Source organism: Dreissena polymorpha, chromosome 3, assembly GCF_020536995.1.
Source record: "Dreissena polymorpha isolate Duluth1 chromosome 3, UMN_Dpol_1.0, whole genome shotgun sequence".
In the NCBI taxonomy this organism is placed as follows: Eukaryota; Metazoa; Mollusca; class Bivalvia; order Myida; family Dreissenidae; genus Dreissena; species Dreissena polymorpha.
The window spans coordinates 30993363-31012431 of record NC_068357.1 but is presented as its reverse complement, the minus strand read 5'-3'; the positions used below and the strand labels follow the sequence as shown (position 1 = coordinate 31012431).

Sequence of the window (19069 nt, the reverse complement as noted above, 5' to 3'; positions counted from 1 at the left end):
ATATAGTGCATGATTATCAATAAGATCGAGGATTATGTTCACCGTCTTTATATGGGCGGAGCTTATACGAATTCCATCTATTTTTGCCAACCAGTGGGCGGAGTATAAACTTTTGCAGGTGCGCGTTACATCACTCGTCAACTGATATGATATAATACATAATCGTCACAACACATTATAAATCCAACATACTAGTATCTTAATTACAATTTCAGTTCGTGCTGTTATAAAATAACTTAAAAGCATTGCTATTATAATTGGTAAATATGGAGTGGTCTGTTCGCTTGAGTGCGATGACTTTGCTGTTGATAGTCAACGAGGAAGTGAAAGGAATCATATCTGGACTGAAGGCTGCAAGGAACAGTATTTCACAGCTGAAGGTATGTTGTAAAGCTTGATCTCCTTATAACAAAAAAGTTCTGTCACCTTTGCCAAACAAAAGTAAATGGATGATTAAAGTGAGTAAACTACGTTCTATTGGGCCACATTTGTAACTGTAATAAAATTATATACTTGCTGGCTGATCAAATTCAGTTTTAATTTGTTCTAGAAATTAAATTATACAATGCTGAACTAATTAAATTTTTATTTGTTCAAGAAATATATTGACATGTTATTATAATACAGTGATATTCCTCTATTGTTTTCAACGATATAATTACGTTTTCTTAGTATGAATAAAAAAATATTTAAAAATCAAAATTGAATTTGCTTGATAAATCATACCAGTATAAATCACAGTTTGGGTATTGGGTGTAGTGTGACATGTGTCCGCTTAGGTTAATTAACCACAGATAACGCTGCTTATTAAAATATACATGTATTTAACACCCCAAACCACCGCTTCACACATTTCCTTGCATTTCGCACAATGTACCAAACATGTGCGCACAACGTTCCAAAAGTGAAACAATGAAGAGGGAGCTCATTAAGACATTTGTGCATAATGTCCTGCACCCTCCCGGTCCCAATTGAATAAGTTTTTATCCTGCTATTTTTGCCATCTAAGGAAATTATTTAATATGTAACTTATATCATTATTAAGTAAAATATACTTTCATTATAATTTTTTATGTGTGAAATATACATGGTTGAATAATCTTTTAAATTGTATTACTTAAATTAGTAATTATATTTTCCTTCTATATCTTACTTTCTTTGACTTAAACACGCATGGTTTACTTTTAAAAATGCATGATAATCTCTTTATCTCTTGTATTTAGCATGTCAGTTTGTTTATTATTGTATGCCAGCTTAATTTTCGTATATTACTTAAATATGTAGTATTTAATATGAGAATATATTTTTCTATAGTGATAACTTATTATCAAGTGGTTTGTTACTAAAAATTATAAGCTTAAGTGTAGAACGTAATGCCAGGGGACTCTCTTTCACAGCGGTTAATTAGGGGACGAACGACAAATCTGCTAGGAGAATGGTCAGGGGTTTCGTTTAACTATTGGTGTTGAGTAACCTTTAAGCGACCAATCAATATCTTTGGGACGCCATTTAAAAAAGGGCAATCATGAACTTGTTTAATAAAACATAACATTTATAATGGATAAAAATCGAAGGAAAGGTAACGCTAAATATAACACGTTTTCGCTTGATGCATATTTGAGGAACTTTTTACACTGGGGCGTTCAACCGGGGAAAGACTAAAACAAAACGGTGGAAGATTTAGAGAATTTTGCTCGTCTCTGACAGTCTGAGTCTGTCTAGACTCTAGTCCAACATGTTTAAAAATATAAATAATAAAGCTACTTTTAATATTGGTAATATTTGGTTCCTTAGAATATAGCCTTAAAAAAATCCATCTAAATTCTTTGCGCGCCCTCAAAATCTGTCCTGGCTGTTGTATAAGCTTTAGAAACTTGTGCTGCGAATGGATTAGATGATGAATTTTCATAGGATATTTATTGACGCTCTCAAATATTAAGCTAATTTTAATATTGGTAATATTAAGAGCATACAACCGGGGAGGCAATCAAACAATGGTGGAGAGTTTTCTGGTTTTCTATTTTGTTGCGCAAATAAGATATTGTGAGCAACATTCAAGCCCGGATATCAGACACTAATAGCATAAAGGGGCCTTATCACACATTTTGGCATGTTTTGAAGTAAGTAATTAAATAAATGTAAGCATTGGATCTAAAAAGCTCCAGTGAGAAATCAAGATGAAAACTTTAAAAAGTAGCCCACAGCAGGGCTCGAACCACTGACCCCCCGGAGACCTGAAGTAAAAACGCATTAGCCCGCTCGACTATTCTGCCAAGCATATAGGTATTTCGTATTTTATGCCCTATATAAGCAATCTTCGTAGTTTCACAAAATTAAACGACAACAAAAGAACTCTCCAAATTTAATATGAAATCGTTTCGCGTTGCAACGCTTTATAATTTTCAGGTTTTTAAATCGTCAAAAGATGCATATAATGGCTATATTAGACCATGGTAAATGTTTGGTAATACTGTTTCCTCACAAATATCATAACTTAAACGAAAATTTGCGAATCTAAAACAACTTAGGGCTGGGGGTAGCTCTGCCCTTTATCGTGGTTGGGGACGTGCGGGCCCCAGACCCTCAGTCTAATTTTCCGGATTTCACATTTGGGACAATCGACCCCCCTGCTATAGAAGCTTATTCAGAACTGAATCGATATTTTTGCCTGATTGTCAAATTCGGTCATTTGGGCACTCATTGAACAGTGTAGTAAGTTGATCATTCTAGACTCTATAACTTGTTATATTACGGGATGGAGTGGGTTAGGTCCAAGACTGACATAGTTACAAATGTTACAAAATAATAACTTTAATTCGGGCTAGTTAAAATTGATTCGGGCTAGTGACATTTCCCAGCTGGTAGCCCGATCGGGATAGTGCCTCAAAAAAATAATGCCAAGACTGGTGTAGGTATAACAATAAATGTGTTTAGAATTTAAATTAACATTAATGGACATGTGTAGTTCAGCAACGGACAAGATTAATTTCCTAAATTGTTGTTCGTGGACAAGTACAATTTTTTAAGATTTCGCCACCCCTGGACCTCTGCGCTACAAAGTTGTTATTCACTATCTTTATTATCCTTTCAATTATTCGCTCCTAAAAAGTTACTTATGTCGATTTGTTTCGACGACGACATAATGTGGGAATATAAACGGTGTCCGAATAAACATTACTTTATGCGCACTGCAGACTGGTTTCAGTTCCAGCATATAGCGCAGCATTTCTATCGCTATTAAACGACCGCACAGTCTATTAAAATGACAACAAGACTAGCACCTGTTACCTAATCAAAGCACTGGCCTATCTAGTTATGCGGAGATTCCATTCGCCCGAGGCTAAAATACGGTCGCCAATGCGAGCGGGCGACAGTTATTTTACACCCCTGCTAATCATTCGATTTTATTTGTTTATACATAATCTTGTTGCTTATTTATTTCTATTTCAAAAATATAACTTTTAGTATATTTTCGTTGTTATTAATGGATTTATAGCGAGTTAAACACAAACAGACACATTTTACCCCAGCCCTTTAAACAGTGTCGTTACTGAGTCACGTGACCGTTGGCAATTGATAAGCTTACATCAATTCTATTCTCCTAAGCAAGATGTAATTTATAAAACTGAACTCCAAATATAAACGCTACAAATTGGTATAAAGTATGAACATGCAGGCTTTTTCCGCCCTATGCCACGGGTCCGGCCCCATTCCCAATGCAAATCTGGTTGTTTTTTTCCAAATTGAAAAAAATTCCCAATTCCAAAAAAAAAATTTTTTTTTTTTACCTTAAAATATATAAGTTAACCTGATCCGGTGTAGAAAATAGAAAGTGTTGCATAATTAAATTATCTGTTGCCTCGAATTTGTTTTAAAAACTGTAAAAATATGTTAATGATTATTTAAGACTTTCCTTATTTTCCTCAAAATCCGGCGCTTCGCACGATTTTTTTCACCTCAAAAAAGGCCAGGCCTTTTCCCAAAGTTCAGATTAAAAAACCTGCACTTATCTCACATGTTCATAATACTTTAAACATTTTAATTATAAGTTATCAAAATAGTCGTTATTTACCAGTTAACGGCTTCTTTGAAATATAAGGAACACTATTTACATGCGATTATTTTTCCCAATTGAGCCAATTTTGCGAATATTTTTTTTTCCCAAAATGGGGGTTTTCACGACGCAAAATTCCCAAAATTCCAGTGTGGTGTATTCCCAAAATGGAGCGGTAAAAGCCTGACATGTCAACCGTAAATCTAGATTGTAATACGGTATGATATTTTCGAAAGTTGAAGTTATAACTCGCCGGGCTGCCCAAATCAGATGAAAACATAATATATATATTTATATATCCAAAAACAATGCAACATGGGCTTTCTATTGATATTTACATGTATACAAATTGTTGACTTTGATTAAATGAATAATAGTGTTTTGCATAATTATGAGTACAATCTTATTAGTGCATATTTTTGTGATAATGTAATGATTCAATGTGCAGGGATGGAAACTTACTTTAAACAATTGATTGCCAACATTGGCAACCATCTTTAGTATTTAGGTTGCCAAGCAAAGACTCACAAGCCCAGTATGATGTTTATGTAGTGTCATATGTATGTAGGACTTCTTTGAAATATAATAAAAGATAACTAAACAACAACTTTGCTTAATTGACAAATTAATGATTAACTCACAGTAGCCAATTGCATTAAATGTTTAATTGCACTGAATTGTTTAAAGCTTAAAAAAGCAAGTTGCCCATCCAGACTACTAACTTTTGAATTTGTGTTGCCCAGGACAAAATGTACTGGCCCTGGGCTCACAGGCAACCACTAATTTCCATCCCTGATATGTATGTTTCAGAAGGAAAACGAACCTTAAGATTTGCCAAGAGTTAACAACTTCCTTTCTTAACTTAACATTGTACAAAATTTTCATTTAAAATGCCTTATGAATCTTGTGACAAAAAAGAACAAGTCAAGAGTAAAGTTATTGCTACTTAACACGAGGAGAAAATAAAAGACACATACATTCATCTTTGATTCAACTTTTGAACCATAGAAATACCTATATAAAAAAATGCATATGAAATAGGATATTCAAGCATAAAGTTCATTGGTATAACATGTCGCCAAAATTGTAAGAAAAAAAAGATTTTGACTGAATTCTATTTCAGGTGAAAGTAGGAACAGCTTGCTTTCTGCTCTCTTTGGAAGATAACACCAATGAAGGAAAGAAAACTTGTTCGGCTTTCTTAAAAAGATGGTCCAGCTATGGTAAAATATTTTTCATTCTTTTCAAACAAAAGTTTACAGAGCTATCAGCCTATTAATCATATAAATGGCTTCTTGGTTACAGTAACATTAAAAAATTGTGCAATAAAACGTTATTTTGTATTTTTAGCTCTACTGGCCATAGGCCAGAAGAGGTTATGGGATGGCATGGTTTCTGTCTGTCTGTGTGCGCGTTAGACTTTCTCTTGTTTATCCGATAAAGTCCACATTTTTCACCAGATTCTTTTCAAACTTGTCCAGTGTGTTGATATTAATGAGGACTCTAACCCTATCGAAAATGGGTTACATCAGAGTAAAAAGTCCAGAATTAACTCCCCTTGAATTTGAGAAAATTGTGAAATAAGGCGTTTGCTATAGATGCATTGTTATCTCAGGAATTAAGATCATGATATATCGATAAATCAATTTAATGTTGCACCACTACAGGCAAGTGACAATGCAATCATGAATGTCTTGTTTGAATTTACTGTTCATCAACATTTTTTTAGGAATATTTGATGTCCACATTGAAAATCTCATCCCACCTTCGCCAAAAAGAGCATCAAGACTGCTGGACCTTGAACACGTGAAGTTTTTAATGGACTCTTTTCAAAGCGGAGTTTTTCAACAACTTACAATCCTGGTAGGACTGGTCCCTGACGATTGTGACCCGTCGATTTTAAAGATGAAAGGTATATATTCCAGCACTATTTTATATATTTAGCTCACCACAGTACAAAGTGTACAGTGTGAGTTATTGTGACAAGTCTTTGTCTTTCATCAGATGTGTTTTGGGATTTACCTAGTAATTCCAGAGTTATGCCCCATATTTTTACTGAAACTAATCTATTTTTGTCAACTTTTTGCCGTCCAGAGCTGATTTTTCAATAACTATAATATTGCATCCAATTTCCTTAAGCTTTTAAATCAATGTCTATCATCATACATTGTACTGCAGTTTTGCATGTGTAAAGTTTGTTAAGATTGTCCTGATAACTTCAGCGTTATGCCCTCTTCTGTGACTTTAATCAATATAATCAATAAATTTTGAAAACCTTTTTTTGGTGTCCAGAGCTGTTTCTGTTTAAATATTGGATGTAATTTTACGAAACTTAAAATAAATGTGTATTATTTAGACAATAACACACGACAGAGCTGGGCTGGACGTCTATAATCTGCCCGCTGCCGACATAACAGCTTTGTTGAATCTCAATTTTATTGATCACTGTTGGCTAAGGCTGAATGTGGACGCCATTTTGTTCAGTAAAAGTCGCGTGTTTCCATTCTTTTCTGATATGAAAAATCGGCCCGGCTCAGCGGGCTGATATAATTTATATTGGCCCGCTAGAGATGAATAACGGCCCTGTCGCAAAGTCATTTTGTTACTATTTATAGTAATGATATGTGATATACTGCAATAGTGCACATACAATTATGTTGGGATAGCCTTGGTACTTCCAGAGTTTTGCCCCCTTAATTTATCAAAATTGAAGAGTAGATTAGTAACTTCCATGGACTTACAGTCCCATTACTACTGAAATAAAACGAACATTTTGTATAATATTTCGTAAAATAACGTATAATAAACAACGAAACATAGTGTTCATTTTTACATTAGACAATTGCCGAATTTTCAACGCCAGATGTGGTCTGGTAAAATAGATGCTCGTTTTTATTATTAATTTGCATATATAATGCCATCTTCATTTCCCACAACAATATATATTATTCATACGACACATAAACACTAACAGGGTACCATTTTAATGTTTCTGTTTCCTATGAATAGATCTATTTGCAGTAAAAATAAAAATGGAATACATTGTGTCACAAATAAATAAAAACGAGCATTTTGTTTCTTCAAAGATCTATGTAATTATACCACATCTAGAGTTGAATTTTGGCTTTTGCTTAAAGGAACACTGATTGTTTTGGTGTTGACTTTATTTAAAAAAAATACTTTACTAATTTTTGTTGATTTTGAGCGTTATAGAGGGTTTAATATAAAAAGAGAAATACTTATGATGAGCAGATTTAAGACAGTAATTTACTATTAGAGACCGGTGAAATAATGATTTTTTTTATATTCTAAATGCTGCTTGGTGATCTTATTCTGTTAAACTAGTACATTGCATTTTGTCAACTTATAATGATATCATGGAACTGCAGGTGCCGGACAGGTTGAGACCCTTGGAGGGAACCACACAAGGGAAGCCCTTCAGGGTCTTCTAAGGCGTGGTCTCGCAACTATAACCACAGTCAAAATGAATATTTATTCAGCCCTGTCAACATGCACAGCCTTAACGGTGGGTTGGCAGCACAATGTTTGCTTGCAGGAGAAGCAAAAGCCTCTAAGCTTCATTGACAAGGTGAGGCTTATGAGACAGATTCGCCCATCAATGCACATGTCACCAACGGATATGAAGGCTTGGAAAGAAGCTCTTTCTTCCATCTTTCATGTGAAGGTATAGTTACACTTATATAATGGAAGGGTCTGAAACGTGCATTCTCATGCTTATATAGTATGGTTTGACCAAGACACTTTTAAACAGTTTTTCTTTGAATTATTTAGATTTAAATCAATGAACAGAGGGATCAGTTGGATTGGCATTTGACTACCTGCTAACTCATGAATGGCTGTTGAATGATTTGACATTTAATAAATATAAATAAACACCATTTTGATGAAAAGTACTTATGTAGGCATTGACAATATTATAATCTTAACATAGTTGGTGCACATTAAAATTGTCTGCAAAAAGCAATACCAATCCTATGTTTAAAGCAAGCACGTTGAGAGACTTTATTATAGTTTAACCCTTGGCGGGCGGCATCCACAGCAGTGTCCGCTCTCTAATTGAAATAGTTTTCATCCGATCTTCACCAAACTTGGTCAGAAGTTGTGTCTAGACAATATCTAGGTCAAGTACGAATATGGGTTATGTCGGGTCAAAAAAAAGGTCACTGGGTCACTTAGTGCATTTCAAGGATTAAGCATGATGTCCGCTCTCTAATTTAAGTAGTTTTCATCTGATCTTCACCAAATTTGGTCAGAAGTTGTGTCTAGATGATATGCAAGTAAAGTTCGAATATGGGTTATGCTGGGTCAAAAATGAGGTCACAAGGTCACATAGTGCATTTCATGTGTATGGTGTCCGCTCTCTAATTGAAGTAGTTTTCATCTGATCTTCACCAAATTTAGTCAGATGTTACATCTAAATGATATCTAGGTCAAGTTAAAAAAAGGGTCATGCCGGGTCAATAACTAGGTCTAGAGGTCACTTACTGCATTTCAAGCATTAAGCATGGTGTCCAAAACCTACAAATGGGCGTATCTTGTGACAGTTTGGCACTCTTGTTCAAATTTGACTTTTCTGCTATCCAATTATGTACAATATTTGGAGTAATATAATGGGCATTGTTCACTGTTGAAAGAATTAACAGGTCAAAAGAGTTAAGTTAAAATGTGGTTACTGACCAATTATCTGCAACTCATCTTGCTACCAGTTGTTTATAAAAAAAATATATCCAATTTTTTACATTGGACAGTCCTCTAAGTTGATTATTCAAAGCGTTATTATTTATAGTTTTGTATACTGAATGGTTATCATTATTCACGATTTACAGGACATCAGAAGATTCCAGAATTCGTATGGACTGCATATGAAGATGGCTCAGCTTGAACAGAGAGTTTGGGCCATTGTGGAGGAAGTCTCTGGTGCTGTGAAAATCTCTGAAAAATTCTTCAGACCACTCTTGAAAATTCAATCAACCGAGGATATTGAGTCGTGTCTGAACATTCTGCGAAGCAAAGGATTAGCTGAATATAACAACAAAATGTAAGAATTAATTGTGAATTTACAAAACTGTAACAGACTTTAAAATTTTCATTGTATTTCTTATAACGCAAGTGGGAGTGGTGTCATGGGAACAAGCTTATTTATTTATCAATTGATGATTTTCAGGCATAATTTTGTCAGACCTGCCTTGTGTGATCTTGACATATTTGTCACAATGATTGTTTGATGTTTTCTGTGCTGTTAATCCGGACAATGCTTGTCTAGAGAGCTACTCTGTCATTAGTAGGCACAATATCAAATAATTTGACAGTGGCTTTGTCAAAAATCAACCAAATTTACTGCATGTTATTTAAACTGTATGTCTTTAGCTAAAGGGTATCATCTTATTTGAATTATTAAAGGAAAGATTGTAAATGTGAATATTATTTTTTTTTAAGAAATAATAGACTGGTAGGCATTAGTTATTGCAGTAGTTTTTTTTTTGAAACGGTTAAAAAACACAAATATTTATTTTTATTATTTTATGTTTGAAATACCGTCCAACCATCGCACCCAAGAATCCCCCCCTTCCCCCCCCCCCCCCCGATTTTTTTTTCATTTTTTTCGCATTTTTGGAATAATAATGTAATAAATGTCCACACCCCCACACTATACACCCCTCTTCACACCACCCCTCCCTCCTTTGTGATTGAAAATGAGAGTCCGTTCCCTTAAAAAAAGAAAATAGATGAGCGGTGCTCTTGTTATAATTTCACAAGCATGTTGAGGCACCTGTGTCGCGGGACGTTTTTAAAGCCCAGGGTTTTTTATCTTACTTTGGGGAAAGGGCCTGGCCTTTTTTGAGGGGATAAATAATCGTGCGAAATGCTGAAATTTGGGGAAAAAATCACGTGAAACACCGGATTTTTGCGGAAATAAGGAAAGTCTTAAATAATCAATTTAACATATTTTGCTGTTTTATAACAAATTCAAGGCAACAGATAATTTAATTATGCAATATGTTATAATTTCTACACTGGATCAGGTTAACTTATGAATTTAAAGTTAAAAAAAAAAAATTAAGGGAAAAAATCAAGTCTGGGGGAAAATTTGCCAGCTGAGGGGAAAAAAATCCGAGGGGAAAGGGCCATTTTACAGCAGGTCCCAAAGAAAGAAAAAAAGCCCTGAAGCCACAGACAATGTAAAACATGTTGGTGTTGTATATATTTGAAGTTAATTTTTGATTATTTTTTAGAAAGGAATTTTTGGGATCCAGACCACTTACAAAAAAAAGAAAGCAAACTGACCTGGAAGATGATGCCAATGAGGAATGTTCAAACACTTTTGAGGGACTCCTTGTAAGTTAATTAATTTCCTTTTTTGTATATCAGAAACATGAGCAATTAAATAAATAGTATTTGGTTTATGTATTTACACTGGTGAACTGCAAGTATTAAGAAAGGCCTTGTGTTTGATTGGAAATCAGGTAAATGATGTTAAAATGAAAAAGTATTTGATCTTTTAAATAGCCTGAAAAAGCATTTTGAGAACATTACCTGTGAAATTGGGAAGTTGTGCTTCAATTTTCCTTGTGAGAATAAAAAAGTTAGTTTGCATGGCAAAAAAAAAACTTCAGAATTTTTTTTTTTGGGAACATGAAACTACTATTAAAATCGGCAGAGAAAGGGTCTGCTCATAGATCAATATATTAACTTGTACTTCTAGGAGAAGTACAGCAAGGTAGTTGATGAGCTTCAAATGATGAAGGACAAATGTTCCAAACTGGAAACGGAAAACTCAGAATTGAGGCGTCAACTGACAGAGCGTAAGTGCATATATTTCTTATAATATTCTTGAACACTTAATGAATGGATCTTTTTTATAAATGATAACTATTTCTTGACTTACAGAGTTTAGAAAAATTCACAAACATTGGTTTAAGACCACTTCGAGTGAACACACATCTTCTTATGCCAACCCCATTAATTTGCCTAATATTTCAATGTTTTTAAACCTGAATATGCAGTTTGAGTTATTAGGCATAGACACAAATGTCCAGGCTTCGAGTACCAAATAACCTCATAAAGACCCTGTTTGAGACACCAGTGACAGTTGATCAGATATAAGTTGACATACATTGACACTTGATCATAAGTGAGTTATCCTGATTTATATGTAATAAATATTTTTATGCACCCCTTCCGAGAAGAGGGAGAATATTGTTTTGCACATGTCGGTCGGTCCGTTAGTTGGTCGGTTTGTCGGTCCATCTGGCAGAGGACCCCTATTGATTTTCAGGTCACTAGGTCAAGGTCACAGTGGTTCGGGATGATAACTCAGGAATGCTTAGGCCTTGATCATGAAACTTCATTGGTACATTGATCATGACTGGCAGATGACCCGTATTGATTTTCAGGTCACTAGGTCAAAGTTAAAGGTCACAATGGCCTGGCTGCCACTACAATGAACTGCCCATTTGGAGAGCATGCGTGTTTTACAAACAGCACTTGTTTTTACATCTTCTGTAATATATTTCTATTATTTTTTTCTGTTTATTGAATTGTCAAGTTAATGCTAATAGAAGTATTCTTTTCCACAATTATCCTAAGATTTAGACATAAACAACAGTTTTCGCAATTTATCTACCGTTTATTGTTTGTTCACCCATTGAAATACATAATTTGGGTATAATTTGAAAAATGTGCTAAAATGATGACGACACGGTGGTCTGCTCAACTTGTCACCTGTCCCAAATAAACCATGAATAGTTGTACTATCAATATGAACATTTTTAATGGTCCATTTCTCAGAGACTGTCAAAGACATTTTGTTCAACTTAGGTATTCATGATTACCAATTAAAAATGCATCTCAGTTCTCAAGGGCAAATAAGCCTAAATTGAATCATTAGGGCTATGAATTAGCAAGAGTCCAGTAGCCATGGGCCCTAAAACTTGAGCTGGGCTCATAAAGATAAGAACACACTTGGGAGAATGGGTTAAAGTTTTAGTTTTATAACCTTTTCTCATAATTATGGCCCATTTTCATGTTGTAATTTTCATTGTTTATTGACCCTATTGTTGAGGACAATTTCTTTAAAAAATGGAAATAGATATTTGGTCATAGTCAATTATTCTTGTTTACTGTCACAAAGTGAACATATTTATCAATGGCAGATAAACCTTGATATTATTTTTCTAAATGTGTGCCCCATTTTGAACATTGAGTGTTGGAGTGTCACTGGTAACATTTACTTTACATGGACAGTTAACCTTAATACTAATACTAATGACTTCCTCTTCTCTACCTAACACTCGGACAAGTGGATGACAATGTCTGCAGATGGCTCATGCTCGGTAGTTCATCAAATCAGTTCAGGGTCTTTTATTATATCTGAAAACAGATTGCTCGAAGTCCAAGGAAAATTCATCAAAGGACAAAGAAATTGAAGCATTCTGGAGATTTGAAGACGGACGAGAGGAATGGTTGCCGGCCAAATTGATCCGAAAATATGCTAACGGTAATTTTAAACATAATAAAATATTTTACGAATAATGTACAATTTTCAAGTGAGATGAACAAAATCCCATATAAAACTGACCATGTACTAAAATAAGCTTTAATTACTGTGAATAAATAATCAGTTGTAAGTTCCCAACTGGTATGCCCAGAGGGAACTTGTGATATATCAAAACAACACTGACAATGTTGCTGACAATTTTGTAATGGTATTTTGACCAGTAGGGGAATTTTGCATTGCATGCAATGATAATCTTGTTTATATTGTGAAACTCAACATATAAACCCTTTTTTCTGTTCTTGTCTGTTTGTCAAAAGCTGACAGCATGCATATTTTCAACTAGTAAAGTGACTGTTAGTTTTAAAAACACCTTGCTTAAAAGGTACACTTCTAGAATCATAGTGAAATATATATATATTTCATAAAGCAGTTAGTTATTAATAAAGTTATGTAATATATATATATATATATATTACATAACTTTATTAATTACTAACTGCTTTATTATACCCCACCACAGGCGTTTGGTATTGCAGTAATGTCTGTCACACTTTTTTGTTGTGCAACTCCTTATTCATTTCTCCTTCATTAAACATAAAAATACAGAATGATTATCATCAAGAACTGCCACTCATATCGTGAGGGTTGGCGATTGAAATTAATTAAAGAGAGTTATTATTTTGTGTAGATTTTATGTTACTTATCCATATTGCTGTACAATTTATTCATAAGCAGTGAATGGTACCATTTCAACTTAAACAGATATTCATAAATTGCTGTAGTCCATCTTGTTTTGGCAATTTTTTCCCGTTCACTCATTGAACCTATAGCAGGGATTTGTCTGTCAGACACCCTTCAATTATGTAAGTGACAATTTAAACATGCAAAGACATTTCACATCACACAACAACTGTGTTTGATATTTATGCCCCCCTTCCAAGAAGAGGGGGTATATTGCTTTGCTCATGTCGGTCGGTCTGTCGGTCGGTCTGTCAGTCGGTCCGTCCACCAGGTGATTGTCAGACGATAACTCAAGAACGCTTGGGCCTAGGATCATGAAACTTCATAGGTACATTGATCATGACTCGCAGATGACCCCTATTGATTTTGAGGTCACTAGGTCAAAGGTCAAGGTGACCAGAAATAGTAAAATGGTTTTTGAATGATAACTCAAGAACGCATACACCTAGGATCATGAAACTTCATGGGTAGATTGATCATGACTTGCAGATGACCCCTATTGATTTTGAGGTCACAAGGTCAAAGGTCACGGTGACCCGAAATACTAAATGATTTTCGGATGATAACTCAAGAACGCTTTTGCCTAGGATCATGACTCTTCATAGGTACATTGATCGTGACCCGCAGATGACCCCTATTGATTTTCAGGTCACTAGGTCAAAGGTCAAGGTCACTGTGACAAAAATCGTATTCACACAATGGCTCCCACTACAACGGACAGCCCATACGGGGGGCATGCATGTTTTACATACAGCCCATGTTCAAATTGACAATCATATTGGTTTTTTCTGGCACTGAAAACATGAATGGTATATTTATGCAGTATCTTTATATATCCCATTGTGAGTGCCAAACTATAGTTTTCAAGCAAAACATTGTACATTTGACTTTGCAGTATCAATTGCTATGAGTACTTATGCTATAATTTAAAAGACATAATTAATAACCATATGATTATCATATCGCCTGGCTGTATAACAGCATTCAAATTCTTACATTTCAAGATGTTTTTTCAGGAGAGTGTTCAGTCCAGTACTCTGATGGAGTTAGTAGAGTGAGGTCCTCATGGGTGAGAGAGGTGGGACAGATGTAAGGTCATCCTATTGGCACATCTAGAAGTTATACCTATTTTCTCAAGACTAAAAATGTCGTGAACTTAAAATAAATGTTGATATCAATATTTGCAACCAGAGTACATATTAAGGCACTTGATGTTATTTTTCTGAATGATTGAAGTCAGGTTTCTCATACTAAGACATTTCCCTGTCAAGTTATGGAATTAACTTAAATTTTATGGTGTGAAATTTCTGTTTTATAAAAAAATGCATAGATAATTTTTATCAAATTGTGAGACTGATAGCTTCATTTTTTTTATAAAATCATGCAAATGATTGCCCTTTTTTTGAAGTAAAAGAAAAAAAAATGAATTTTACATCACACTGATGATCATATTAAGTGTATGCATTATTCTACATGATTTTGTTCAGTTTAATGTTGGAATTGAATATTCCCTAATCAACAATTTGATTCTCTTTACTGCACTTTTGTTTATGTGCATTATCCAAAGAATGTTTGAATTCCATTTTGAAATGCTTGATGAGAACTTGTGGTTTCACTTAGGTATATGCTTTTTTCATTATTGGTTTTGTTCAGTGGTGGTGGTCATATTCTTCTTATGTCATTTCGGTCAGTAGAATATGGGACTTGTATATAACAGTTTAAATGTTTGAATAGTTTATGAGATTATTTTAAATAAAACTATTTTTGAATTTCTTTCGCTATATAATCAAAAGTTAATTAAAGAGATTTCACGTTTCTTACTGTTGCAATCAATTTAATATCTTAAAATAACCTGAGATCTTTTAAGAAACTAGACAAAAAATAAGTTCTAATGGTGAACAATTCATATTCAGTCAGCCTTTGTAAGCCATTGTAACTGTGAATGTGTTCATGTGCATTATTCTAACATTTTTTTGATTTCGGTTTAGAAATGCTTTGTATGAACTTGTCTTCATTTTAAAATGCTTAATTAAAATTGATTTTGTTAATTTGTGATTACCAATGTTTTATTTTGTATGTCCTATATGATGTTTGAGTATTTCAGAGAAACAATAAAGTTTTGCCCTTACAATACATACTAAAATTGTGGCAGAATTGTTTAGTAATGAAAATACAAATTGCAGCAATTGCACTTGTTAAAGAACTTTGAATGGTTATACATGTAATAGCGGTAAAGATTGTTTTATTTAAATATTTAATTTTTCATAATGACTTCACATGTTAAAAAAAAATGTTTAGCATTTTTTAATACTTGTATATTTTGAGAACTAATTTCAGTGTGACATAAATAATATTGAATCATTCACACTATTTAATATATATTTTCTGACCTGCTGACTGGTGGATTGAGTACATATTAGTATACTGGTATTGTTTTTTATTTTTGAAATTTCACTGATTGAAAATTTACACATCATTTTGTGTGTTCTGTATTTACTATGCCCCCCTTCGAAGAAGAGGGGGTATATTGCTTTGCACATGTCGGTCTGTCGGTCGGTCCGTCCACCAGGTGGTTTCCGGATGATAACTCAAGAACGCTTGGGCCTAGGATCATGAAACTTCATAGGTACATTGATCATGACTCGCAGATGACCCCTATTGATTTTGAGGTCACTAGGTCAAAGGTCAAGATCACGGTGACCTGAAATAGTAAAATGGTTTCTGTATGATAACTCAAGAACACTTATGCCTAGGATCATGAAACTTCGTAGGTAGATTGATAATGGCTGGCAGATGACCCCTATTGATTTTCAGGTCACTAGGTCAAAGGTCAAGGTCACGGTGACCCGAAATAGGAAAATGGTTTCCGTATGATAACTCAAGAACGCTTATGCCTAGGATCATAAAACTTGATAGGTAGATTGATCATGACTCGCAGTTGACCCTTATTGATTTTCAGGTCACTATATCAAAGGTCAAGGTCACGGTGACCTGAAATAGTAAAATGGTGTCCGGATGATAACTCAAGAACGCTAATGGCTACGATCATGAAACTTCATAGGTACATTGATCATGACTTGCAGATGACCCCTATTGATTTTGAGGTCACTAGGTCAAAGGTCATGGTGACCCGAAATAGTAAAATAGTTTCCGGATGATAACTCAAGAACGCTTATGCCTAGGATCATGAAACTTCATAGGTGCATTGATCAACACTCGCAGATGACCCCGTTCGATTTTGAGGTCACTAGGTCAAAGGTCAAGTTCACCGTGACGCGAAATAGTAAAATGTTTTCCGGATGATAACTGAATAACGCTTATTCCTAGGATCATGAAACTTGATAGGTAGATTGATCATGACTCGCAGATGACCCCTACTGATTCTCAGGTCACTAGGTCAAAGGTCAATTTCACGGTGACCCGAAATAGTAAAATGGTGTCCGGATGATAAATCAAGAACGCTTATGGCTAGGATCATGAATCTACATAAGTACATTGATTGATTTTCAGGTCACTAGGTCAAAGGTCAAGGTCACAGTTACAAAAAATATATTCACACAATGGCTGTCACTACAACGGAGAGCCCATATGGGGGGCATGCATGTTTTACAAACAGCCTTTGTTATGACTTGTTTTATAATTTGCTAATAATTTAAGAACTTATACATTTAAAAGTGGTTTACCTTCCTTTTTTTCAGTGAGATTTTTTCTGCGTGATTATGCATTTCTGGAAGTTTGTACCGCCGGCGTAACATTTTTAAACAATTATCTGTCATTGTGTTTATGATCCTCTGAGAGTTTGTACCGCCAGCGTAACATTTTCAAAGAATTATCTGTTGTGATTATGAACCTTTGGGAGGTTGTACCGCCAGCGTAACATTTTCAGTTAAATTTTAAGGGTTATATCATTTTGTGTGTTCTGTATTTACATTACTTGTATAATTTACTATTAAATTAAGAACTTAAACATTTAAAAGTGGTTTGTGTGATTTTTACTATTGGTACCTTAGGGAGTTTGTACCGCCGGCGTAACATTTTCAAGAATTATCTGTTGTTATTATGATCCTCTTGAGAGTTTGTACCGCCAGCGTAACATTTTCAAAGAATTATCTGTTGTGATTATGAACCTAAGAACTTAAACATTTAAAAGTGGTTTATCTTCCTTTTTTCAGTGTGATTTTTTCTGTGTGATTATGCATTTTGGAAGTTTGTACCGCCGGCGTAACATTTTTAAACAATTATCTGTCATTGTGTATTTTCTGAGAGTTTGTACCACCAGCATAACATTTTCAAAGAATTATCTGTTGTGATTATGAACCTTTGGGAGGTTGTACCGCCAGCGTAACATTTTCAGTTAAATTTTAAGGGTTATATCATTTTGTGTGTTCTTTATTTACATTACTTGTATAATTTACTATTAAATTAAGAACTTAAACATTTAAAAGTGGTTTGTGTGATTTTTGCTATTGGTACCTTAGGGAGTTTGTACCGCCGGCGTAACACTTTCAAGAATTATCTGTTGTTATTATGATCCTCTTGAGAGTTTGTACCGCCAGCGTAACATTTTCAAAGAATTATCTGTTGTGATTATGAACCTAAGAACTTAAACATTTAAAAGTGGTTTATCTTCCTTTTTTTCAGTGTGATTTTTTCTGTGTGATTATGCATTTTGGAAGTTTGTACCGCCGGCGTAACATTTTTAAACAATTATCTGTCATTGTGTATTTTCTGAGAGTTTGTACCACCAGCGTAACATTTTCAAAGAATTATCTGTTGTGATTATGAACCTTTGGGAGGTTGTACCGCCAGCGTAACATTTTCAGTTAAATTTTAAGGGTTATATCATTTTGTGTGTTCTGTATTTACATTACTTGTATAATTTACTATTAAATTAAGAACTTAAACATTTAAAAGTGGTTTGTGTGCTTTTTACTATTGGAACCTTAGGGAGTTTGTACCGCCGGCGTAACATTTTGATTATGATCCTCTGAGAGTTTTGCCGCTAGCGTAACGTTTTCAAAGAATTATCTGTTGTGATTATGAACCTAAGAACTTAAACATTTAAAAGTGGTTTATCTTCCTTTTTTTCAGTGTGATTTTTACTGTGTGATTATACCTTGCTGGAAGTTGGTACTGCCGGCGTAACATTTTCAAACATTTATTTGTCTATGTGATTATGAACCTTAGGGAGTTTGTACTGCCGGCGTAACATTTTCAAAGAATATTAAGTTTTTATTTTGAACCTTTGGGAGGTTGTACCGCCAGCATAACATTTAAGTTTCAGTTCAATTTTCCTGTCTGAATGTAAGATGGGTTGTACTGCCAGCGTAAAATTGTTTGTACTTTCTTCAAAAAAGTGAGAAAAATGTGGGGTTTTTTTTAAAGAAATTTCCTTTAAAATGACCATTTTAAAAGGGATTCTGTGGAAAATCCCTTTTTAAAATATAATCAATTTTAAGAGTTCATGGAACTATTCCTTACCATTATAGCGACTTCAGCTTAAGCTGGTAGGTTTCCGACTTTAACATAGATTTTGAGTCTTTTGAGTCAGTGACCGAGGTAACAAATCCGTGATGCTGCGCGCTATTTATGGTTAAGATGCTTTAGGATTCGGAAACTTAGGCGCCTCGACCAATCAACGAGCACTAAGGAATTCCTAAACCAATGAAAGAAGTTTACCAAGAACCATTTTCCTAAACAGCATTTCGGAATCCTACATTCTCAAAGTAAGTCAATAATATGATATGTTATATCAT

At 34.4% G+C, this 19069-nt stretch overlaps 1 protein-coding gene across 1 annotated transcript; it reads left to right on the top strand.

Moving 5' to 3' along the window:
* Nucleotides 1-293: 293 nt before the first annotated feature.
* LOC127872126 (uncharacterized) lies at nt 294-18217 on the top strand. The gene is made up of 9 exons (XM_052415452.1): nt 294-380; nt 5178-5277; nt 5784-5966; nt 7444-7739; nt 8902-9113; nt 10309-10411; nt 10779-10878; nt 12456-12572; nt 14330-18217. Exons 1-9 carry the CDS (start codon nt 294-296, stop codon nt 14404-14406), a joined length of 1275 nt encoding a protein of 424 aa, XP_052271412.1. The 3' UTR covers nt 14407-18217.
* The last annotated feature ends 852 nt before the right edge of the window (nt 18218-19069 follow it).